General features: G+C 37.1%; 1 protein-coding gene across 1 annotated transcript in view; it reads right to left on the bottom strand.

Annotated features, from left to right (window-relative positions):
- The window catches only part of MMP16 (matrix metallopeptidase 16), a 265162-nt gene that overhangs the window by 55656 nt on the left and 183021 nt on the right, over positions 1-26485 (bottom strand). Inside the window, exon 6 of the mRNA XM_040995311.1 lies at positions 26100-26311. Coding sequence (XP_040851245.1) covers positions 26100-26311 — 212 coding nt within the window. The remainder of the gene's footprint in view (positions 1-26099; positions 26312-26485) is intronic.

The raw sequence follows: 26485 nt of genomic DNA, 5'->3' as shown, positions 1-26485 counted from the left end.
GTTCTTGCCTTGCTCACGCAGGGATCCCACATAAGTGTCGGTTCTAATCCTGGTAGCCCGACTTTCCATCTTGCTCCCTGCTTGTGGCCTGAGAAAGCAGCCCAGGACAGCCCAAAGCCTTGGGAACCTGCACCCGTGTAGGAGACCCGGAAGAGACTTTGGGATGCTGGCTTTGGGTCGGCTAAGCAATGGCCGTCGCAGTCACTTTTGGAGTGAAGCAGTGGAGGGATGATCTTCCTCTCTGTATCTTCTCTGTATATATTTGACTTTGTAATAAAAATAAATAAATCTTAAAAAAATAAAAATTATTCTGAGTAACCAAAAATGTAAACATAGGGGATACATGACGTAAGATTAGTCGAAAATAATTCAAGTTAATTTTAGAAGATAAACTTAGTAATCATGATCACTTTGACTAGCTGGGAGATTGATAAATTAAATTTATATCAGATGTCTGAATGAACAGAAACAAAGGTGTTGCCTGAGCTTTTGCAGGAAAACTTCAAGATGATATAGAAAATGAAGTTGTAGCACATCTAGGAAGGAAAGCAAACGAAATACATGTTCCATTTAGCTAACGGTGAGCAGGTGCAGAATGATCTTGGGATACAGAGAAATTAGATTTGAAGGCCAGGTGGAGCTTAAGAAGTGCATGGTAGGGATTTGTATGCTGAGAGAGTGGAACAGTAAGTAAGACGGCAAGCATCACAGTTATAAAAAGGTCTACAAGAAATGCAGTATAAAAGAGAACAGTCCCATGATGAGGCATCCCATGATACAGCCAATAGAATATGTAAGAAAAAAGGTATTGTAATGAAGGGTCATGCAAAGAAAATGAAATGGAACTGTATGTACTACAAGACAAATCTAATTGGCTAATGAGCATTGCAATTGGAATGAAAAAGAAAAAAAGAAAAGCGCTTGGGCAACGTTTGGCATCTAGGAACGCCTGACTTTCAAAGCTGTCTTCTCTGCTCCTACTTTTGAGCTTCTCGACAGTTTAGACTCTGGGAGACAAGTAGGCGATGTGTCAAAGCACAAGGACACCTAACACTGTGTGACCAAGCTAATCAGATTCCAACTCTTGGCTTTGGCCCCAGTGGAGAGCCTGTGGACATGTGGGACGCAAAGATGGAATCTCTCTCACAGTCTCAAAATTACCCACCAACCAAATAAATAATAAAAAAAATAAACCATGTGGGTAATGTAATACATGCTAATAATTAAATTTATATTCCCTGAGTGAGGCTGTTGATGAACAAAAAACACTACAGAAATTAAAGAATAAGTCAATTGAGGTTTCCTGTTGAAAAAAAAAAAGGGTAAGGGGTATAAAACACAATTTTATAAGTGGGAACATTGCTTATACTTATTACGTTTCAAGTAATAAACTATGCTCATTTGCAAATTTCATGATAGAGGATATAGTTGAAAGTACAAGACAGATTGAGAATATTCACTGTCTCTGTATTTCTTCCTCAGAATTCTGAGAAAACCATCTTAATTATTTCTCCATGTTGTTTTTTTGCCTGTCTTCCACTTATTTCTAAAGGGAGAGAAATATGTCACCATTTTTTATACAAGGTTAAGGAACTATTGAAATCTGCTTTGATTTTTATTGTGTGGTTAAAAAAAGAAATTGCAATTGTAATTAGTTTAACAGACATCATAAATATCAGTGGGTCTCACTATGGCGTTCATCTATTCTTGAACAAAATGGCTATTGATGATTGTGTAAAGCAAATGCCTTTTCAATTTAAATAAAGGCATGACTAGTTAAAGAAATGGTCATTTTTTTAAAAAAATGTTTAATCTTGTGAGTGCTCTGATGTAAGGCAACATGAATGCAAATGCAAGACATACATGTGGGTGCACATCAGTATACACAAATTGTCATAGATGAACTACATAATGGGGACTAACATTTTAGGACTTCAAATTATGTTGAAATATGCACCTCTACTCCCAAATAAGAGGACGACTTCCAATGGAACTGTGAAATATATCTTGAAAATATGACACTAGGTTTTCTACCATTGCCTATACCTATCATGATATAGTGAAAGAGCAGAATGTCGGACTGGTGACTGTGATGACTCAGATTCCTGCCTACAGCTTCCTGTCTTTGAAGAAGCAGGACACGGCAGTGAAAGCTGCAGTAACTGGTTTCCTGACATCAACATGGGAGACCTGATGTGTAATCATATCAATGACTAATTTGTTTATTTTGATGATTGCTGGCTCAGAATGAATACATGAAATGTCAAAACTGAGATATTGTACATCAATTCAGGTCTCCCTGGGGGACAGAAATCAGTTATTAAACATGGCACTGCTATGTCATAGCTTCTGCATTTTTCCTACCATCTATGATCAATACAGATACAGATTGCCTGTTGATGACTGATAATCAATGCTATAATTCATTCTTTTTTTATAATTCATTCTTGAATCAGTTTTTTTAATATACAACATCAATACTGCTTCTACCCTCACACTAGATCTTTAAGTACATTTTTCTTCTTTAATCAGATGGTGTCATAACTATCTCTACTCTTCGTCAGAAATACCGGAAAGTATTACTGTGAATACGGGACCCATCACAGGAATGGAGGCTAGTGGTCTTCACTTTAACAGCATTCAGTGTATTGCTCTTCTACAGTTCTTCCCCAAGTAAAACTCTGAAAGAATATTCCCCAAGTAACAGAGAAAAGAAAATTATTTCAGCATTCTCTATAAGAAAAAGAGAGAGACAAAATATACTAGAAGGAACAGAAATAACTTTACAGATAAACAAACACACTAATATCCATTCCACGTGAGGAGTGTTCAAGTCATGGATAATAAATATAAGAAAAGGATGCATAGATTTCAAATTTAGGTTATTTGCACCAAAACTTATCTTTTCATTCAACTTCCCCATAAATGTAGTAGTTCTTTCTGTTGAATAAAACAGTACATATACTCACTGTGAGTATATGTATGCACGCTTTATTTAAGATTTTCCCAGTGTATTCCCAGATAAGATAAAAAATTTTATTTTTATCCCTCATTAATAGGTCAAGTATACAGCTTCTGATTTACTTATTTAAAAGCAAAGTAGCAGACGGAAGGAGAGATTGAGTTCGAGGGAGGGAAACAAACGGAATATTGAGAGAAAAAGTGAGAGAGGAATCTTCCAGGAGCTGCTTCACTCCCCACAAGAAAGCAGCACCATGTCTCAGATAAGCACTCCATTCTGGTCTCCAACCTGGGTAGCTAGGACCAAGCCTGTGGCCCAGCCTTCACTGACTTCCCAGGTCCAGTAGCCAGAAGATGCACTGGAAGCATAACAACCAGGAGTCAAACTGGTACTCTGACATGGGATGCTGGAATCTCAAGCAGTGTTTTACCCTATTGTGATGCAACTCAGGCGTGCCATGCCTTCCAAATTTGGAAGAAATAAATAACTTATTTATTCTAAGATGATGGTAAACTATTTAAAATGAACATATTAGTTCTGCGTTATCAATATAGTCAGCATTAGCCATTTGTGTCTACTTAAGTTTATAAGCTAAACATAATTTATAAACCAGGATTGGGTATTTGGTACAATGGTTAAGTCCTGGTTTGGGAACCCACATTCCATTCCATATCAAGGTATCTATTTTGAGTCCTGACCCTCGTTAAACCAATCTTCCTGTAAATCAGATGGTGACTTAAATAAGTGGGTTTCTGTCACTCATGATGAAGACTGGAATTGAGTTCCAAGCTTTTGACTTCTTCCTCACTTATTCCTGGATGCTATGGACATTAAGGAAACGAACAAGCACATGGAAGATGACTCTCTGTGTTTTTCAAATAAATGAAAAAAAAAAGAAAGAAAGAAAGAGAGAAAAAAAGCAGACAAAATTTAAAAAAACAAAAAAAAAAACAACAATCAGTTGTACTAGCCATGTTTCCAGTACTTAACAGACACACAGCACTGGTGACTATGGTACTGGACTGCATTACATATATTCAGAGCATTTTCGCCATTGCAGCAATTATTTTGGATAACACTGCACTACAAGACTGAAGTGCTGTTTGGATGTTGGGTGCTGGATGGCATAATTTTTCCTCCTCCTGATTTGTTTTCAGGCTCTTTTATTGCTAATAAAGCAGATACTAAAATGTAGCAAAGCTTAAAGTGCATGTAAAATGTTGGATGACATGATTCCAAGGCACTAAGAGTCCCCAGACATCATCTTGAGTGGAAACACTATACCTATTGACCGCGAAGTTGGAATGGTTCTATGAATCTGCTGTTATACACAGTTGAAATGCTCATTTAGGGTTTATATTATCACATGTGAGGTACGAGGCACCATGACTCACATTTGCCCTTTTTTTTTTTTCTGAAAAATCTGAGGATAAAAGACTGTGAAGCTGAAGAACGGACCCTTGGAATGCCCTTTCCTTGTATAGTTGCATGGCTAGTTCCTTTTCCTGTTTAAACCTCACTGAAAATGTCACCACTTCTGGCAAGCTCCTTGTGAACCACTTAAATCAGTATAGCTTTCTTCCCACAGAGCTCTATCTTTAGTTATTATTGCAGTATCCTGTTTAATTTTTTTGATGCTGTATTTATGGATGGCTTGAATATTTACATATATTTATTTGAGTTTTGCCAGCTCTCTCTTTCTTCCAATTAATGGTTATTATAGAAGAGTGATTTTTGCAGTGCAAATATCCCTGGATCCTAAAGGCTTCTATGCAAAGCCAGGCACTTTATAAATTTTTATTGCAGAAATATATCAAAGAAGGTATTGGATAAACAAGATGGATTACAGTTGTAAAGAATTTTTGAAACGTAATAGCATATTTTATTTTTCAGATTTACATTCTTTCTGTTGTCTATGTGATTATTGCCATTAGTGTTTATGCAAGTTTATATAGCCAATATAGTAAACAAATGCAAAGTTACATATTAAACATATAAGATTCCTTATAAGAGAATGTAATATAAATGTATGCTTCGATACATGAGCTTGATTAGCTGTGACACTAGTTCATTTATGTGTCTGGGCATCTCTTAATTATCTGAGATGTATGTAACTTTTCTGAAGAAAGACCAAGCTATTAAAGACTCAGGTATTAATAATTTTAAAGGAATCTAGTACATGTGGAGATTTGAAAACAGAGAAGTTTTCAAAGGTACAAAAGGATGTAATTAGTCAATAACCTTGGAGTATTGGGTTATCAAAAATGAAACACAACAATAACGAAATATTAGTATGGTCTGGTATCATGGTACTGTGAGTTAAGCCACCACCTGGGACCTCAGCATCCCACCTGAGTATCAATTTAGGTCTCGGTGTTCCGTTTTTGACCCAGCTCCATGACAATGCACCTGAGAAAGCAGCAGAGGCTGAATGAGGTATATTAAGTCCCCTGACCATCATGTGGGAGACCTCGATGGCTCTATGCTCTTTGTTTAATTTAGTCCAGTCCCAGTCACTGCAGATATTAAGGACCCAACCAATAGATGGAAGATCTCTACCTCTTCCTCTCTTTCTAATTCTACCTTTGTTTTTATTTTCTTGTTGGCAAAAAAAAAAAACCAGAAATACATTTCAGATGTTCATCTTCTCTAAAACTCTAACTCTACCTTTCCAATAAATCAAATTCTTAAAAAAAAAAAAAAAAAAGATGGCTCTGAAGATGCCAGTAAGATTGCCTACCTGCATCAGAAGTAGCCTTTTAATTATAATGTAGCCTATAATTCAGGACCTTTTTGAAAAATAAACAACATAGTTTTGTGATAATTGCAATTATTCCTGTAAAAATAAGTTGTGATTCTATCTCATGCATTATGCAATTTTTTGCTATTTTGATTTGCTGACTAATTTTAACCCTAAATCAAAAGGAAGCTTGGTGTATAATTAGAACTAGAACTTGAAAAAAATCAAGATATATATATATATACACATATACACACATCTATATACACGTATGCTAGTTTACTGATATAATATATATATAAATGTGTATGCATGCATATAATACACATATATTACAAAGACAGAGAAATAGAAAGAGAGACAGACAAAGAAAATATTTTTATCTGCTGGCTCACTCTCCAACTACTTGCAATAGCTGGGACTGGGCCTGGATGAAGACAGAAGGCTGGAATTCTATTAGGAGTTCCTTTGGGTGGTGGGGACCCTGGTGCTTGAACCATCACCTACTACTTTGCAGAATGGATAGTACCAGAAAATTGGATGAGACACAGAGCTGGGACTCAAACCCAGGCACTGCCATTTGGGATGCAGGCATATCAAATGGTGTCTTAAAGGCTGTGTCGAACGCCCGCTTCCACAGTTAGTTCCTAAACACTCCCAATACTGAGGAAGAGCTGGCCTCCTTCCTGGCTGATTTTAACATTCTGAAATATAATGTGATTCAGATTTATACTACCTCAACATTATTTAATATCCAGAGGTTGTTGCTCTTTATATTGTTTTATAAGTGAATTTTAATACTTTTTCACTAAAAAAAAAAAATAAAAAAACACAATTATATAAAAACTGGGTGATGTTTCAAATTAAAACCAATAGTACCAGAAGATAAAACTTTCGTTTTTTTTCCTAGACAGGCATTGTACAAATGCCGGGTTCTGTGCCTTGTTTATTTGTGTGTGAGTGTGTGAGTTTGGGTTATAGTTAAACATAAAGCAAAACCTTAAAAAATATTTTCTGCCTTTATTTTTATGTATATACTAACAATTTTAATGGCAGTATACATGTTTCACTTTAAAATGCATGTTTAAAGAGCTTTAAGAAAAACAGTCTCTACACGCTATCTCAGAGTTTACCCAAAGCCCACATTGAACTCTCACATTAATATGAAGTGCCATAACATTTATTTAGAATAAGGCGGGCCTGTCTTGGGCTGAGACCAAGGTAAAGTGTATTACTGGAAATAACAGAAAGAAGTCTTTATTTCACATATAACATAAGCACAAATTGTGGGTTCTTGGGTAAGGATGATAGCATATTTTTAATGTGGGATAATTATATTCATTTCTTTTTTCCCCAAACATACTCTAGCTCTAAAAATATGTATTCTATAGTGGTTTGTTTTACGTACTCCAAAGAACCCTCAAAAATAACAAAGAAATGCAAGACACCTACAAGCATAGATTTCATTGCTGGCAACAAGAAGATGGAAGGAAAAACTGAGCTAAATCTGTTGTTCATTGGTTTTTGACATCAAGATTTTAAAAAATGCCAAACAATGAGCTATTATTCTTATTTCAAAATTGTTTACTGAAGAAAAGTATAAAATATGAGACCATGCATAGAAAAAAATGGTATATTTCTTTTTTTCACATTTTTTATTGAGTTGGCAAATCTTCACTCCCATATACACTTAATTTTTTAAAAGGGGAGTAGGTTAACTATGTCTAATAATTACTGACATTTCACTCCATGTGTGCTGAACTCCTTGCTAGATTCTGACTGTCCTGTAAATCACCGCTAAATGTTCCTTTAGTTTGCATTTTACAAACAGTTTCCAAGTATTTATACAGCCCATAGCTCTCAAGGAACTGAAAGAGGCAGATACCGACTGGAAGAATATTTCAAAGGAACTTCAATGCCCTGTTTCTTCCAGCCAGTGCTCCTCAAACACAGACTTTAAAATTGAAATGTCAGCAGTAGGAAAGTCTGTCCACTTTCCTTTCCAGGTCTTATGAAAAACTGTTGGTCCCTTGTACTGCAGCAGCCATGAATAGATTTTACTGGGTGTGTTGTGCAAAGACTGTCTGTATGCCAACATGAAAAGGGCCTTTAGAGGGATGTCAGCAGCCTCAGAAACCACTGGTCAGGATTGCAGAATATTTTCCTCTCTCTATGGCCTTCCTAGCACCGTCAATGGCTTATTCCTTCCCTTCTTGTTTCCATATTATAAACAACTACAACTTGCAAATCTCATTCGTGGTGTGTACACAGCTACAAAATCATGAACAGTGCCGATTAGGTACAACAACAACAAAAAAATAGAGATCCTCTGATTTTATAGTACGTTAATATTTTAGCACTGGCAATGCTTAGTCACATGGAGAAAAAAGGAAGCAATTTACTTAAATAGATTTAAAAAAAAATGGTCATTTAATTTTTCCTTGAAAATTGACTTAAATTTTTGCAAGGGTAGAATTATTACTGCTACACAGACTGAAATGTCCAGAGGTTTTTGTTTTGTTTTTATTTATTATATTCTTTTGTTGTTGTTCATTAGCAGTAAAAGTCAAAGAACAAGGGGAGACTTTGTGATGTGGTTTTTATTCTGATTTCTGGTTTCAGTGCTTGGGACATTCAGGCAATCAACACATCTCTCAGGCTTTAGTTCTCCATACACATGTGTGGCAAAGATACTCAGAATCCTCTTTTAGTTTAGCTACAAGGAGATGCTATGGTTTGCATGTGGTTTGTTCTCATCAAAGCTCACGTTAAAATGCTGTTTGCCAATGTAGTGGCACTGGGGATGGAGCTGTAAGAAAGATTAATACTTTTCTTAAGCAAATTGATTAGTTCTTGCAGAAATGAATGTACTTCTTCAACAACAACTTCTCATAGACGGCCATTAGCTCCCCTGCTCCTTCCATCTCTTCAACACTCATTTGTCTGTGAGTCTCCTGAATGCTCTCACCATCTGGCCACTGCAGCATGCTATGATGGAGCAGGAAGTTCTCCCCAGAAGTACCTGTCCAATCCTGAGACTCTCTGTGCCCAGACTCATAAGCTACACCATTTTCATTATAAATATTGTAAAGATAAATTAATATCAGATATTCTGTGATAACCACTGGTGAATCAATGAGTTTCCAGCTCTGTTAAAACATGTTACAAAGTACTTAGGGTGCCTCTATGCTGCTACAAAAATTTGAAAGATGAGTAATAATAAAGATTTTAATTGCTGATTAGTGAATATTGTTCCGTAAGGTGCTTGCTTTGCTCTTGCACATATATACATCAAAACTGAGTACAGACCCTACAGCTGAATCTATGTCTGTTTATCTCAAGATCCAATGACAAGGGAAAGGTATTTCTGACAATATTTTTCTGAACAACCTCATCAAGTTATTGGCTAAAAAGTCAAAAGACTTCAAACATCAACAATTTCTAGAATTCCATCATGAAAAGAAGAAAAGGAAACAAAACAAGCCAATCCTCCCCCTCTTCCCTCATGTTTTTCACCACAAGCTAGGCATTGGCATAAACCGACTGTAATTGTCTCAGAGTTCAAGTGATGATCTTACTGTTTTTGTATCCCAAGATTTTGAAATACTGAAGAGTACTATTTCTAAAATGTTGCCGAAGGAAAAACAGAGTAGTCAAAATAGTTTCTTCTCTTAGAAGGTATTATTCACTATGTCATTCTATACAGTCCCTACCCACTAGTCTAAAATCAAACACAGGTGGTACGTAGGGACAGAAAAAGACAGACAAGCTAGTATCGAAAATTGCAGAATTTTATACTTGTAAATGTTGCTAAAGGAATATACCACTGTAATGATATGAGAGGGGATGATAAGAGGACAAAATGAGGAGAGGGACAGAGGAAGCAAAGAGGGGAATCCTTGTACCTACACAAATGTATTATGGAAACTAATACAAATGATTTAGAATGTAGGAAAAAAAGACTGATTGTGAAAATTGCCTTATTTTCCCTAGTTTGTTACAAACTTATTTGGCATAGTATCCAACTTTAGGATTTTAGGATTAGTTATCCCAGCCAGGTATAATGATCTGTTTCCCTGAAAAAAAGATTCATGGTTTTGATTAAGGATCGCTCTCCTGGAAAGAGAACGATGCTATGGAAGAAATGTTTACTACAATGAAGACGCTGCTGAAATTAAAAAAGAAATCAGATTTTTTTTTTTTTTTGCAATCAAAACTGGCCAGATTCTAGAGTGTGACATAACAGATTTTCATATCTCAGATCAAATTTTTTTTCAGATCATATTTTTATACATAAAAATAAAAATCTCTGATTTGGCCACAGTGTAGTAAAATAAAATTAGCACTTCAGTGGTCTTATTTCAGATTCAAACGGCAGGGTGAATGCCCCATTATTTTCAATAAAAATGGATATTTCATTTTCTGGTTCTTTGTTCCTTTTGAGGATCACTGAAGTTTTTGCTTTCCGTCTTTGGTATTTTGAAAATAAACAAGAAAAACGGACCAAGGAATTCCAGCTCCTGACTGACCATGTGAGGGCCTGGGTGCATAACTCACTAGGGGGCCCGAGTAACTGACCCCCTCCCCCCCCCGTAACTCACTGGGGGGCCTGAGTAACTCACTGGTGAGCTGGGTAACTCACTAGGGGGCCGAGTAATTGTGCAGAGCATGTGGCTGTCAGAGAGACCAAGGAAAACCTTGCCTACAGACCATGTGGAGAATGACCGGGCACAGCAATGCAGGTTCTTCTACCACACCCTCTTCTAGTAAAGCACAGTTTAAACATGGAGTTACTGGAATGTGTATAATTTGTTTAACTTTGTAGCCAGATCTACCACTGGAAACATGAGATAACATTTCACATCACAAAGCTTAATACTGAAACACTGCAAAGAACCACATTTATCACATCCAGTAGCGAGATCATCTCAAAATCTCTGGAATTCAAACATGCATCCTCTTTAATGGCCATTGCATTGAAGTATTCTTTCAACAGTAGGTTGCTTCTAAGAAAGAGGGTAGCCAGACCTCCCCTGATAGTACTAATTGTTGAAAAAATAAATTCTTATTTAATTTTTGTTTATTTGTAATTATTTGTAATAGAAAGAGCAGGGAAAGTGGGTCTCCAGCCTCTGGTTCAATCCTCAAATGTCTGCAGCAGATGGGGCTGTGCCAGAGAGAACTCAGCATTCCATCCACAATCTCCATCACGTCTGGGTGGCACAGACACCCAGTCATCTTTATGATATTACTAAATTGTGTACCTTTTAAAATTTGTACTTAATACACATGAACTTGCCTTCTTTGTTACAGCCTTAGGCAATTAGTTCAGGGTCATTAGCTTGGAAGCCAGGCTTCCCCCTGTAATCCTTCCTGCCCAGTCATGAGTCAAGTGAGACTCACCTATTATCACCTGGAACCTGAAGTAGAGGAGTAGACTTGTGCTGTTGCCTAACCACTCCCATTTCAAGCCCCCAAAAAGGTCCATGATCGGGAAGGGTTCACATTCTGGGTCCTATGCTTCCATCGCTCTTATACTCAAACTGTTGGCCTCCCCAGTACCTACTTGCTTTCTGGCTTCCCAGTGGCAGACTCCAAGGGCAGAGGCAGACCCTGAAGTTGGCCCATATATTAACTTTTTTCCACTCTACGTCCTCTTGTATATCTATACAATGATTCTCATATATTATATACGCAAGAGTTTGAAACTAAATGAAAAGTCCCATATATAGCCAAAATGGTTTGAGAGAATTATTTTATTGGTGTATTTAATAATATGTATTATTTTTCCAAAGAGATCTTTATATTTTTAATCCTGAAATTTTACCTTTGATCATCTATTTGATCCTTTGTTTACAACAGCAATATCAAAACCAGATATATACATGCAAACTTACACATAAAATAGATGAACAAATTTGTTACATTACATGAACATGTTTCAGAAATGATAATAAGTGTCAGTGTTGCTGTTTCTAATAATATTGGCAAATACGATCAGAAAATATTGCCTCTATTGCAAGGTTTTCAGGATCGTGGGTGAGGAGATTTCTGTGCTGGTGGTACTTGAACGGCCAGCTCTTACATCAGCTCGTTTGGGATTCAGCATAAGGATTCACATAATGACCTGATCGGTAACTGCTCCAAATAACTGCACTTCCCAAGTGGGTAGTACAGCCCCATGTTGCACAGAGCTAAGGATTGCTCCAGGAGAGGGGTGAAAGTCATCAGATATCAACATGCATGTTTAATTCCACAATACCCTGAGAGATGTTTCCTATCCTTTCAATGGTCCCCAATAAGAATATAAGTCATCTTTTAAACTAAAGGTTCAGGAAATAGCAAGAGAAACGGAAACAATATAACTTCTTTTTATAGACATCTTAGTAACCTGGTGTTGTGAAAGACCCATCTCCCTTATCAAGTAGGAGAGTCTGACCCTCTCTGATTTTTGTCTTTACAGGTTTAGCTCTCTGTATCATTCAGAAGCAAGTCTCATTTCATCCTGCTTCCCTTCCTTTCCCTTTTTCCTTCTCTCCTGAACACTCCTCTCTTTCCTCACTCCTTCTTTTCAGTCTAATGCTGACATGCTGTGATTCACTGTGTAACCATCCACAGTTAGTGCTGGAACATTTAGAGCTCCTCTTTTATTCCCCAAATCTGTATTGTTTAAGTGCTTTCAATTCTGCCATTTAGGAATGAGCCATTACTTGTTCTTATTAGGTCCTTCCTAAGAAATCAACCTTTACTCAACTCTTCACAGTAGCTCTTCCCCTCATATTTTTCTTCCACTAGTTCCTTGTGCTCTGTTCTATTTGTCAGTTCATCTAACCAGGATAAATACAATCTTTAATTCTCAGCTAGCGTATAAATAATTCCATTTATGAGGACTCAATTTCCAATGTCCACGCCTTGATTTCTGCAGCAAACGTTGAATGTCTCCATTTGACTACATCACTCTTAAATCCAGTAGTGGCTAATTTTATAAAGTTTTCACAGAAGCGGGTTAGGTATCCTTCACAAGAAATGTTTCTGTTTATGTCATCTTTCTATGTCCTTCCATGGTATTTTGCATGTCAGCCTATTAAGGCATATAATGCTGTACAGGAAGGAGTTAGCTCTTGACATACTCTCTAATCTACTTAACAGAAGTAAGGAGTGGCCTGCCCGTCATCACATTCCCATGCCTAGTTATTAAATGACACTTAGTCAAAACTATCTTGAATTAAAGGATAAAAGAGAATGGATGAATGTTGTAGTAGGCACAAGCTTTATGAAGGCAACTAACATTGTTACATTGTTTTGTGATCACTTCGAAGTCAACGTGGTGCTTTCCTTGATATGACTAATTGCAGTAAGGATAACAATAATAACAATAACACTACTATCAGTCACAGCCATAAAAAGTCTCTGCAGCTATCAAAATAAATTGGGCATTTTCTAGGAGTCCAGCTTTAGGCTAACTGCCTTTCAAGGCAAACAGCTTGTCAGTGTCTGTTGAGGTGAGAAATATATTGTTACAACAGTCCCCATATTGCATAATTTAATAACACTCTCTGCGTTGTCAAACTAAATTTTTAAAATATTTCAGTAACAAGCAGGATATGTTTTTCACTATAATGTCTATAAAATGGCAAAACTGAACATAAACAGTACCTGTGGTTAGTTTGACTAAGTAGAGCCTGTTGCGACTTGAGACTAACATCATGGTTATACATGCTTATCAGGACATTTTGGCTTGGAAGAATAGATTATGTTATCAAATCTGCCACCATAATTTTGTCCATGGTCATTTAGTCACATTCTTGGGGTAAATTCCAATGAATACTTTGATACTTTTTTCCCACCCATATTTTAGGGAACCAATATAGCTGTATCATCATTTAATGTGATAGAAATTTCACAGTTTCTAAGTTTCTTTTTACACCACACACAAGCACACATTAAAAATACACAATTTGGTGCCTGGGGCCATAGTGTAGAGGTCAAGGTCCTCGCCTTGAACGTGCCAGGATCCCATATGGGCGCTGATTCTAACCCTGCCAGCCCCACTTCCCATCCAGCTCCCTGCTTGTGGCCTGGGAAAGCAGTCAGTTGAGGACGGCCCAAAGCTTTGTGACCCTACACCTGCATGGGAGAGCTGGAAGAAGCTCCTGGCTCCTGGTTTTAAATTGGTGCAGCACCGGCCATTGTGGTCACTTGCAGAGTGAACCAATGGACGGAAGATCTTCCTCACTGTCTCTCCTCCTCTCTGTATATCCGCCTTTCCAATAAAAATAAATATATATATATAAATAAACATATCTTGCACAACACATTCTTTATCATAGTAACCATGCATTCTATTTGCTAATATATTGTTCAGTGTCTAACTCTAAATTCTTACTGATCAGTTAGCTTGTTTCCATGCTTTCCTTGCAACGGCAAGCCATGCTGATATAATTATGCATGTATAGTTTCCCAGGTGGTTGTGAGAGTAAATTTTCGAAAAAGTTCTGAGTCAAAGATCCTTTGTGATTAAGGAACTTTCCAGAGGGTGGTAAAAATTTATGTTCATGTTAGTTTCCCATATTCTTGAAAATATCACATATTATCCTGTTGACTTTCATCATGATAAAAGATAAAAATATCTCATTGTATATTAACTTGCATTAACATTTATGGATGTGTCTAAGTTTTTCATTAAGACTTTTACCTTTGCATAAACAATTTTTATATTTAAAGAATTTATATACTTATTTACTTTAAAAATAGAAGGAGAATTGGGGAAGACTGAAGATGAAGAGCCAAAGGGGAACAGAGGGAAAGCCTAAGGAAGTACAGATAGAGCGAGGGGGAGCTTCCCCATTCCTCCACCTGCTGTTTCAATTTCCAAATGGCTTCCACAGCCAGGGCTGGGCCAGGCTGAAGCCACAATTCATCTGAGTTTTCCAAATGGGTGCCAGCAGTTTAAGCACTTGAGCCGATCTATGCTGCCATCCCCATAGAAGCAGAGCAGCCGGTCATCCAACACTCGATGCTGGCATCACAGGTGGAAGCCTAACAGGCTGATCCACAGTATTGCCCCGGACAATCTTTGAATGAGAGTGATTTTTAAAATCTCATCAGTATTTTGCATATCACATATATCACTTTTATGTGTATCCCTTTTTAAGTGTGTTACTGATTTTTGACTTTGTAGAATTTTATAAAAAAGAATGAGTTTATTAATATATGCTTCAAAACATGCTATTTACCTGAAAGGGAGAAAAGCACAGAAAAACACATGTGAACTCACCCCCAAAACACTTGTATCACAGCAGGAGCTAAGTCAGACCGTGATGAGGAGCCAGAAGGCTATTTCAGTTTCCCACAAGGTAGAAGGGAGCTAAACACTTGATTCATCACCAGCTGCCCTAAAGGACGACTTCAGCAGAGGCTGGAATTGGAAGGAAGCCAGGTCTTGAACCCAGTTGGCATGCAGTTATCCTAAGTAGTGTCTAAGATGCAATATCAAAGTCATCCCTGTCAATGTATTGTTAGTTGCTTAATTATGAGCCTTATTTAGAGATATCTTCACAATTTGAAGATAGATATTTCAAAATAGAAAAGTTTCTCCAAAATTTATTCTAGTGTTTTTATGGCTTTTAGGGCAAAAGAGAGAGGAAAGGAGGGGGAAGAGAGGAAAGAAAAGACAGAAAATGAGAGATACCCTGATTAGCCAAACTCAAAACTCTTCTGCTTCCCTACTTGGATTCTGCAGTTTCCCTGTCCTCTGTTTTAACAATTGTTTTATCCTTTTTCTTCAGTTCCTGCATTCTTAGCAGAGTTGCTGAAGACATGATTGTACTTCCTAAACAGGAACAAGGAACCTAGAACTGCAAGTCATATATCCTGAAAATGGACTGAGGAAAACGTGTCTGTGGAAGCAGAGTGTACAGCCAGAACTTAAAACACTAGCGTCCTTTCACAAGTGATAGCTCTATTGGAATGAAAATGAAATGAAAGGCCCTTTTCACTCTGCGATGTGATTTCAAATGCCTCCAATCAGAACATGACTCACCAATGTTTCCACATACTGACTTTTTTCTGCTATCTAATTCAGAAAAAATTCCCAAAATCCCAATTGGAAAAACAGGTTTCAGTGATTTACTCCTGTCTTCTCATTTATTGGCAAATAGAGGCTTTTTATCCTCAAAAAAAAGTGTCACATATTGATATTTGTGTACAATAACTAGTTTAACTACTACACTGTGTAATTATTTCAATGTAAGTGGTATAGAACACTCTTCTCGATAGCAGGAATTGAGATAAGGTAATAATTTGGGCAAAAATAAAATTTCTTTGTGTCTTTTTTCAAAGTGAATTGTAAATGAAAGAAAGATTAAAGTGGAAAAATTTAGAATGCAAAGTGCAAAAAAGAAAATAAGAAAAAATTCCATGAATTTACTGATTATAAAATTAATACATGTACATATAAATGGGTGACTGTATAAAAATCATAAATATTCACAAATTATAGCAGAAACAGAATCCGGACCCATTTTTCTTCGAATAAATTCCTTACACTGTGTGAAATACAGCAATGTCGACTTTCTAAACTCAGCATCTCACAGCATCTCACAGCTCTTGCATCTCACAGCATCTCACAGCTCTAGCCTGCTACTAGGGAAGAATTTGAGCGATTGCATTTTTTAACCTGATGTCCTTACTGCATCTCTCTGGCTTACTGTCTGTTCTACATGGACCATGGATGCCTGAAGGTACAGCACCTAGTTAATACTGAACATTCAGACATCAATCACGCTGTGTAGGAAGGCAGTGGTGACTATAGCTATGACTGAAAGGTTTGCATGAGATTTGCATATGTCAATAATTATCCTGCTTGCACAGAAGTTATAACCTAGGAGAGTAGAGTCTCACGCACCCGCTCTCCCCAGGCCACTGGCCTTATAATTGGGATTATTTTCAATCAGTAGAAGTAATGCTTTTCCAATACTGTCTTTCTGTCTCAGCATTTGGGAAGTGTCTCCATCTATGTCAGTCATTTTAATCACCATCGTTAAAGTCGCGCAGTGTGTTGTTTGATGACTAGATCCTCTACTTGAAGAAAGAATTATGCTCAGTGCCCTGCAGACCAGCAACTTGGGAGGAGCAGGGGGACGAGGAGCTGCCAGGGAAGATGCTGCGCTTTGATGGAAACTGGCATGGGTCATCACAAAACAATTTACCTTGATTTGCGTAACCACACCATCCTCATGAACCTACCTCTGGATAAATGAGGTGCAGTTTTCTTGAGGTCAAATAAAAATGTTTTTTTTTTTTTTAACACACAGCTGTTAAATATTCAAGCTGTGAAACTGGGATATTTTCAGAAGTGCCTAATGTGCCTTTAATAATATGATCCCGAAAACTGTTTTTTCTGTGTTTTATTTATATACAATATATTAAATGAGAACAAGATAAAAAAGGAGTAATTAAATTTAAAAGGTAAAAAGATTTAAAAATGTACATTTTAAGAAATACTGAAGACCTATGCAGTGGATATTGACTGCCTGCGTGGCTGATTTGCACTGCTACTTCTTGGCTGGATTGATATTCCTGTTGAATGAACACTGTTTAAATTGAGTGTATCAGTGCTACAATTTATCAAAAATTACTTTGATGCTCAGACTGTCTGACTCAGTGATTTTTTTTTCTTTGTTGTATCATGCAAGTTGACCAGTAGGTATGCAGTGTACTGGCGGAAAGGGAGGCCAACCTTTAGGAAAAGTCATGAGGCAGTTGAGCCCAGGGAACTCACTGCCGGTGCTGTAGCCTCCTCCAGGCCTGAGTCTCTGCAGCTGTCCTTGCACGCTGTGCTGTGTCCACATGCCCGCCCACACATGAGCCAGTCTGTCCTGTTGTCCTAACCTGTCACTTTCCTTGTCTGGTACAAAGCAACCACTTTTGTACAATTATTGCTAGATGAATAATTGAGAATGCAGAGTTCATTCAAAAGTTTCTTGGTAAACAAGAACATTGTTTTAAAAGGAAATACATAATAGTGCCTTGCGTGTGTCTTAGACCATGCTGAAGTAGATAGAAAGCCTTTGTGAGGTGGAAAGAAAACAAGAAATAATTACAAAATGTTACATCTTACTGTAAGTTTTAGGAATGGAAATGTGAAGAGAGCTATGAATTCTAACTGTGAGGGTTAAAAGCAGAGATGATCAACTTAAATAAAGTACTGTTTGATAATATTTAGGGAATGGCATCAACCCTGTCAGTTGCTTATTTTTTATAACAATGATTTTAAAACAAAATCAAACTGATTATAAGAAACACTGCTATTTTAATTTACTTTATGGTTCAGGGTATTTTTTAGCTGTTACTCATTTTACACTTATCTGTTGATTTTCAAGGTGTTATGGACACTTAAAAAATTTTTGAAATTAATCACATTTTAGCATCTATTTTATTTTTAATACTCATAAAAATAAACTATTTAAGGGAAAGATAAATACATTTTAAAAAATGAAGATCTGGACAGATGGCTAAATAGTTTCAGATAGTCCACAAAGCAGAATGACAATCCTAACGAAGATTCCTGCAAATTAAAATGACAATAAAGAAGCCAGTGTGGGGCCTGGCGCTGTGGCACAAGTGGTTAAGGTCCTCACCTTGCACGCCCAGGATCTCATATGGGCACCGGTTCTATCCCAGCAGCTCCACTTCCCTTCCAGCTCCCTGCCTGTGGCCCGGGAAAGCAGTCGAGGACAGCCCAAAGCTTTGGGACCCTGCACCCACGTGGGAGACCCGGAAGAGGCTCCTGGCTTCAGATCGGCATAGCATTGGCCGTTGGGCTCACTTGGGGAGTGAATCATCGGACGGAAGATCTTCCTCTCTGTCTTTCCTCTTCTCTGTATATCTGACTTTCCAATAAATAAATAAATCTTAAAAAAAAAATGCTTACCTGAAATGATATTGTTCTACAAGAAAACTTTTAATTACTTTTCGGGTTACAGTTTCTTGGTAAATGCTCCTTTTGGTTTTGTTTGAATCTTGATCCAACTAGAATGTTTCACTATTTCTATCAAGTATTGTTCTCTGGCAATGTGGAATTAAGAAACAGAAGTAGCTGAGGACAATTTAAATTACCCTGTGTTGTGTAATGTTTCTTTTTGCTTGTTCATAAAGCATGTTTTAGATTGTCTGCCAAAAATATTCATTACTGGTTCACTGAGTAAAATGATAATATGAGCAACAATAACAAATTGTTGTATTTCTGGTCCTATGCCACAAGAATTAAAACCCACTTTCCACCATCTTTAGTCAACTAAATATCAATTTTAAAAATGATTCCAAATTGCACTAGGAATTGAGGTACCTAATAACAATAAATAGTTAAAAATTTAGACTCTGCCTTGCCACATAAATCGTTGTCATTTTTTTGATAGAATGTATTGTCATCCACACAATTAGAAAAGAAAGCCTGGAGATATTTAACAAGCATTTTTTTTTTTTTGGCCTACTAAGTTCAGGCCACTGGACAATTCAGCGGTGATTAAGTCAATTACAGTCTGCCTGGAGCCCTTCACAAGTGGGATTTGACTCCAACTCAGTCTGTAGCTTAAGACTTTAAAGCTTATTTTATCCAAATATAAACAAAGACATACTCCTATGCAACAAGATGAGTCATTTCACTAAACTGAGAATTGTGGAAGATTTCTTTTACCTTTAAAAGACAAATCCATCCTGCTATATGCTTATTAAATGCCACAAGGCATATAACTAACAATGAAAGTCTGTGAGATTCTATAAACACTGTTTCATAATCCAGCTTCATGTAGAATTGAACATCAAAAGTCTGTACAGTACCAGCCACCGATGGCAACCTTCTGCTGCTGTGCATATGGCAGCAGAAATCTGGGAGGTAAGTAAATATTGTTTCTAGGAAACCTGAAGCAGGCCTGGCACTTTGGAGAAACACAAAGGAGGAGAAATATGGCAGAAAACCAAACGGTAAAAGCAGAAAAATTACGATGGAGGAGATAGGAACAGAGAGGCGAGAGGAAATGGGCTACTCGTGCAGTCCTCTGAGCTGCTGAAATAATGTTGGCTTTTTTTCTGAGTTAGAGATGGGAGGATTTCTAGCAGGGCAGAATTCTGATCTGATCCATTTTCTTGCATCGTCATCCTATATGCAGTAGTGAAAACTGACTGGCGGGAACGGCTAAGACAGCAGCCATACAACCAAGGTGGAGGATGTTAAAGGGTGAAATATTGAAGGGTGAGGGTGAGATGGGATTGTGCTTTGGCTAGACATGGTAACAGTAGATAAGGAGAGAAGAATTAGAAACTGTTAAACAGAAGAGTCAAGAAGTTGAAGGCTGACTGAGCAGTTTCATCACAAATTATACAAGGGTGGACTCGCAGCAAAATGGCTGGTAATGTCCTGGTGGTTAGATACTAGACTCTCCGACATTGTCCATGCCTATGTTGTTGGGAGATATCTCAGTGGGGTAAAATCTTACCCTTCAAAGCAATCTCTTTCAATTACCATCTCTTTTATTTCATCCTTCCTTTCCTTTCTTTTTTTGTTTTTAATTTAAAACATTTCAGTTCCAGAAACAAACATACCTTCTTGTCAAATGAAAGTAGACTAGACTCCACACCTAAGTTGGAACTATGATGTTTTTCAGTAGATAAGTAGTTGATCATAAATGAAGATGGACCCATTTAGGCCCAACAGTCTTGTGGAAAATGGACAGAAATTTGACAGAGGAAATCAAACCAAAGAATCAATGGTTTAACTTAATTTCTTTGGAAAGGATGACATACTTTCCTTATTCAGAGACAGGAATTTGTTCTCTCTGAATTAGCAAGGCACTTACTCCACTTTTTTTTTTTTAATGTTGTTCTTTGAAAGCTATGCTCTTCAAACTTAACCTTTCCAGTTACACTGCCAAGCACTGGCTCTCACTCACTTTTCTTGTTATTATAAAAAGTCATCAGTAGGCAAATGGAATCCTTTTTAGTCTTTTGTACTGAAAGGACTCTTCCTGTGCAAGATGCTGTGTGTATTCCCATTGTCCGTTTCAAAAGAATAGAGTTACTATTGCATTCTGTCATACAGAGTAGAGTATTGTATATTGAAATCTGTACTACAACCCTGGCCAAGTTCTGCCTTCTGCTTCTCTTTACCCACAAAATGACCAAAGTATTCGGTGTTTTTAGTTTTTTGGTTTTTTTTAGCTTTCGGTCCAAAAGCACGTTAAGAGTATTCATTTGAGTAATCAGATATTGCTGTTATCAGCGCAGTCTCAGCAGTTTATTCTCTCCAGGGATAAGTTTTAAAATCACCTTCTCTAAAGTAAGGACACAGTTTCTTTTGTTACTGTTATTTTGCTTTTCTGTTGCTTAGAATTTTGTTTCGATTTTTCATTTCTTTGCTTTTGGTGCTTTATGGTCCCCAAAGAACATGACTGTGCATAGTCTAACTTTCTCACACACTAGGATAGAGAATGCACATATAAGAAAATACTTGAAAAAAGTGTGTGGAAAATAGAGTTAAAAGATAAGTCTATTTTGATATAAAACTTAAAACTCTGTGTAATGGCAGAGATCTTTAAAAAGTTCATGGGAAATGTGTCATGGAAGTACCATGCATGCAGTTGAATTGTTTTTGTGCCAAAAATAAGAATATATTTATTTTTATTTTCCTTGAATATTTTGACATGCCCTCATAGATCTCATTCATCATATAAATATTCACATGAAATACTTTAAATAAATGACCTCAAAACTCAAGATAAATCAAATGCTGTGTGAGGAAGTTTACCATGAAAAAGTATCATGTTGACACTGATCTTAATAAAAAAAAATGGGGTGGTGGATTCTTCCTAGGCAGACAACAAAATTGCCTGATGAAATACCTTTCACTGTGTCAAGAAAGTCTCATTTTGTGCTAAAAATCTATACACAGAATGTTTCAGTAATCTCATTGGGTGGCTGATCATTGTAGCAGCATGACTCTAGTCACAGCTTGCTAATCTAATTATTACACTGGGATTCCTGTGAAGTCACATGAATCCATGACTGTTCTGAGGAAGTTTATCACCTAGTGAGGAATACATTATAATGCATAACAGAGATGAAAGGAACTAATAACATGACAATTGCATATAGAGAAAAAGTGTAAAAATCACTGGAGAGACTGTGAGCAGTAGACGCAGAAGGGGAGGACAGTGCATCTGAAGACATGGAGTGGCAAGGTATGGCTGAAGGGAGGTCTGAGTTGAAACCAGACATTAAAACAAAGGTCAAAATGCACACTGAATGTATAAACGTTGAAATAGGAAGTGATTCCTTACTTGTGTGTAAAGAATGCATAGTAAAATGTAAAATGTAAAAACAGACTCCATGGATAAAGATGAGGTCACATAATGGGCAGTCTTAAAATAACTGAGGATCCCATTTCTGAGACAATGACTGCCAAAGCCAAGCAGAATTTCTGGGCTCCATCTTTCACTTGCATTCTCAAATCCTTCCATAACTTTCACATTTTGAAATTCTGTGCACTGCTTTTCCCCACCAATCCACCTTGAAGACTACAACATAAGCTCCAAGAATCCAAAATCCAGCTTCTTTTGTGCACTCTTCTATTGTTGATGCCTAAAACAATATCCAGCAGACCCAGCATGACAGCCTGGTGGCTAAAGTCCTAGCTTTGCATGTGCCGAGACCCCAGATGGACATCAGATCATGTTCTAGCTGCTCTACTTCCCATCCAATTCCCTGCTTGTGGCCTAAGAAAGCAATAGAGGACAGCCCAAAACTTTGGGATTCTGTACCCATGTTGGAGACTCAGAAGAAGCTCCTGGCTCCTGGCTTTGGATCAGTTCAGCTTTGGCCACTGGGGCCGCTAAGGAAAGCGAAGCAGCAGATGTAAGATCTTGTCTCTGCCTCTCCTCTCTGCAAATCTCCCTTTGCAATAAACAAATAAGTAAGCAAATAAATAAATTCTTAAAATAGAATCCAGAACATGATAGTTGCTGAATAAACTATTCTTACAATTTAAAATCCAAGTTTATTTTGAAACTTCCCCACCTCTTTCAGGTAATTGGGAAGTGAAGGTTAGTGGGGGAAAGCATGGCTTTTGGAAACAAGTAGTTTCCTGTTCTAACACTAATTACATTTTCAATTATTTACATTTGCCCTCATTATTCAACATTTCTGGGTACCAGCTTTTTCATATCAATCTTGAAGTTTTGTTATGAGGCTTGAAGCTTTTAGATGTCTGGCTAGCTCCTATTAATTCCCCAATCTGTGATAAGTGCTAAGAGTGGGTAGTACTTGATCATAACCCTTATTAGTTAACCTGTATTATTAATATTTGAAACCTAACATTTATCATTTTCATTAAAAGTCTATGTTCTCTCCTTTGAATCTTTTCACAGAAAATGTTCTGCTACTTCTCACCTCTTCAGCACGCCTAATCCATCCACTTTAAAAAGTCATTTGTTAACAGCCCTATGTCAGAAATGTTTCTGTCTGGTTAGACTTCACCACTTTTTTTCAATGGTACAAATTGCATTCATATATAGGAAAGGTGTTTTTATTTATGCTCCTCTTCATTGTGAAACATTAGCTCTACAATGGCAGACATACAAATGTTTATTCACAGATCCTTGAGCATAAGTACTCATTGCAGGAAAGGAGGCAGATGTAAAAATTATAGAATTATGTGACAAAATATCCATCAGGTCAATGGAGTAAAAAGGAATATGATGTCTGTGAGAAGTAGTATCTCTAGAAGAAATCATTCTTAGGACAGCAAAGGTCACCGAAAAAATAAGTTCAAACAGATTTCAGAAGCTGGTTCTAAGTAGTTCTGACTTAGAAAGCTAAGAAAAATGTTCAGGAAAGAAGGTTTCATTTTAGCTTTTTAATTTTTATTTTTATGTTTTTAATTTATTTGTGGGTTTGTTTTTGTGCAGGCTAAGTCACCACATATACCTTTGTCATGACATGTGAGTGCCAGTGCATATCCCAGTTACTTGATGTCTGTTGCAGCACCCTGCTAAGGAGCCTTAAGAAAGCCTTGGAGTACAGCTGAATGCTTCAGGCTCTGGATGAAGCTCCTGGACCCTGGCTCTGGATGAAGCTCCTGGACCCTGGCTCTGGATGAAGCTCCTGGACCCTGGCTCTGGATGAAGCTCCTGGACCCTGGCTCTGGATGAAGCTCCTGGACCCTGGCTCTGGATGAAGCTCCTGGACCCTGGCTCTGGATGAAGCTCCTGGACCCTGGCTCTGGATGAAGCTCCTGAACCCTGGCTTTAACCTGGTCCAGGACCATCTGTTGTGGGCTTAGAAAGGAGTGAACCAGTAGAGAGAAGATCTCTACCTCTTTCTTTCTGTCTTTTCTCCTCTCTCTAACTCTGCCTTTCACTAAGATAAATAGTTAAAAATTTCATTTGTTTCCCTTTTTAATTTGAAATACAGAGTGACTGAAATAGACAGAAATCATCCAACTGTTGCCTATTTTCCCCAAACCTATTGCATTTGAATCTGGGGCAAGTCAGTCAAATTTAGGAATCTGGAGCTCAATCTACCCTTGAAACCAAGCACTCTGACATCGGTTGCAGGTGTCTGAAGTGTCACCCTTATTGCTGTGCACAACGCTGGCTCCATGTATGTTGGCTCCACCTACACTGGCTTTCTTACACACTCCTTTTGAAATTTAAAATATTGGCTATTGTATTATATGTGAAGGTGTGTTCTGCACGCATTTCTTGTTGTTATTGAATCCAGGAATCATCAACTACAGAAACTCATTTTGAAAGTCAGTAGCACTTATCACTTACAATGTACAGAGAAAAAATGAAAGACATGAAGACATTTGTTACTTACGATATCAACAATTTACTTAGAAACAAGGAATATATGTTAATGTATTTCAAACCATATATTCATCGTTAATTCTTTGGTAATATCACTATGATACCATGATACCAAGATGAATATAACTGCTGCAATGTTGCAATTCAGGCAAAATAGTAAAGACAACATCTTTCAGATTTTATCTGGTACCTTATAAAATAAAATATTGATTGCATGTGACTTTTATTTAAGTTAGCTGCTTTTGGCTTAGCTACAATAAATAATGATAGCTGAATACATATATGTGTGTGTGTGTATGTATATAGATAACTATTAAAATACACATATGAATACATACACATATAAACATTTTTTTCTTTAAGTTCATTAACCTGCCTGAAAGTCAGTGATGATATTTAACTAAGCATTTAGTATAATGGGACATTTACAAAACTCCAAAGTCTCTTGGTGTGCTTGAAGAAATACATTGGTTTCTCCTGGAAAGGATGCTACTGCTGTGCATATTACATCAAATCTCATTCTTATTTTTCAGGAGAAGAAATAGAGCGTTTTGTGTAATAAAAAATAGAGAATTCTATATTTTTGTAGTATAGCCTCTGGTATATAGGAAATCTTACATAGGACAACATTTCATTCTTGATTTATGCCAACCAAAAATAGCAACACATTATTTTACTCTCAAATGATTTGTGTTGGTAAAATGTATATATTTTAAATCTGTAGTGGCGACAAATAACGTTATCTTTATTATTCCTGAGATAAGCTTAACGAAAGAAAATTATTTTCACATATCACTGTATATTCACATTTCAATATCATGTGAAATGAATTGATAAACTATTCGTGGAGATACAGATCTCTGTTAGCATGCTGTCTGGAAATTCAAAATTTCATTAATAGCACATTAGCAAATATAAAATCAATTTCGTTTATAGTATTTAAAAAATAATATAAATTGTGTAGATACAAAATGTCCAAGGAAAACAAAAGCAAGTATATTTAAAAATCAAAATAATAGTCTCACAGAGGATATTTAACTTAATGGCTCTGAGTGGACATCAAACACAGTGATCAGTATGCCTCCTAAAACACAATACTTTAACTGTCAAGTCCAATTATAGGGATCTTACAAACATGTGTAAACGAAAGATACATGAACTTCAATGCGCCTGGAAGTGATTAAGCTCCCAAGCAAATCATCCATGTTAGCTACTATTCATGATTTAGATTATGCTATTTTATATCTTCGTCATATGCAGCATTTTTGCTCTCACGTTATCTAGGCATTTTAGTTTCTGGTGACACAACCGCATTCCCAAAATAGAATGTCACAGCAATCTTCTGCTAATTGTTAAAGTCAATTTGTGCATTTATTTTTAAGATGCTTTATTTGAGCCTTCTAACTCAAAGAGGGCCTGGAAGGTAATGTTAGAATGAATGAGAACTGGTTTGAGAAAGCAACAGCGGACAGATGATCTACTATTTTAAAAATATATATACACATATATACATATATATCTCACAGCCTCCTACCTTGAAGACAAACATCTCACGGCGAAGAATAGCTAGCGTGTTAAAGTTCCCATCACAGATGTTGGGTTTGGCTCCAGGGTAGGAAGGTCTGCCAGTGGGAGGCCGAGGAGGTTTGGGCCTGTCATTTTTCCTTGGGTCGGCAGGAGGAATAGAGCGGTGTGGGGGCACTGTCGGTAGAGCTCTTGTAGGTGGAGGGATCTTGTCAGGTGGACCTTTTGGAAATATGAGGACAGTGCTTGGCTCACTTAAAACTGGAATAGTGCTGGAAAATATGCTACAGAGAACAGTCACTTATCAGCAGCGAGCACAGAGAGGTGAGCTAAGAGGTCTTCAATATTTTCTGAAAAACAAAGTATCTTAGCCACCAAACCATTGCCAAATCTGTC

This window comes from Ochotona curzoniae, unplaced genomic scaffold, assembly GCF_017591425.1.
Source record: "Ochotona curzoniae isolate NIBS_2020 unplaced genomic scaffold, NIBS_Ocur_1.0 contig_1071, whole genome shotgun sequence".
Lineage (NCBI taxonomy): Eukaryota > Metazoa > Chordata > Mammalia > Lagomorpha > Ochotonidae > Ochotona > Ochotona curzoniae.
Note: the sequence above shows the minus strand (reverse complement) of the source record. Positions and strands in the feature narration are given on the sequence as shown.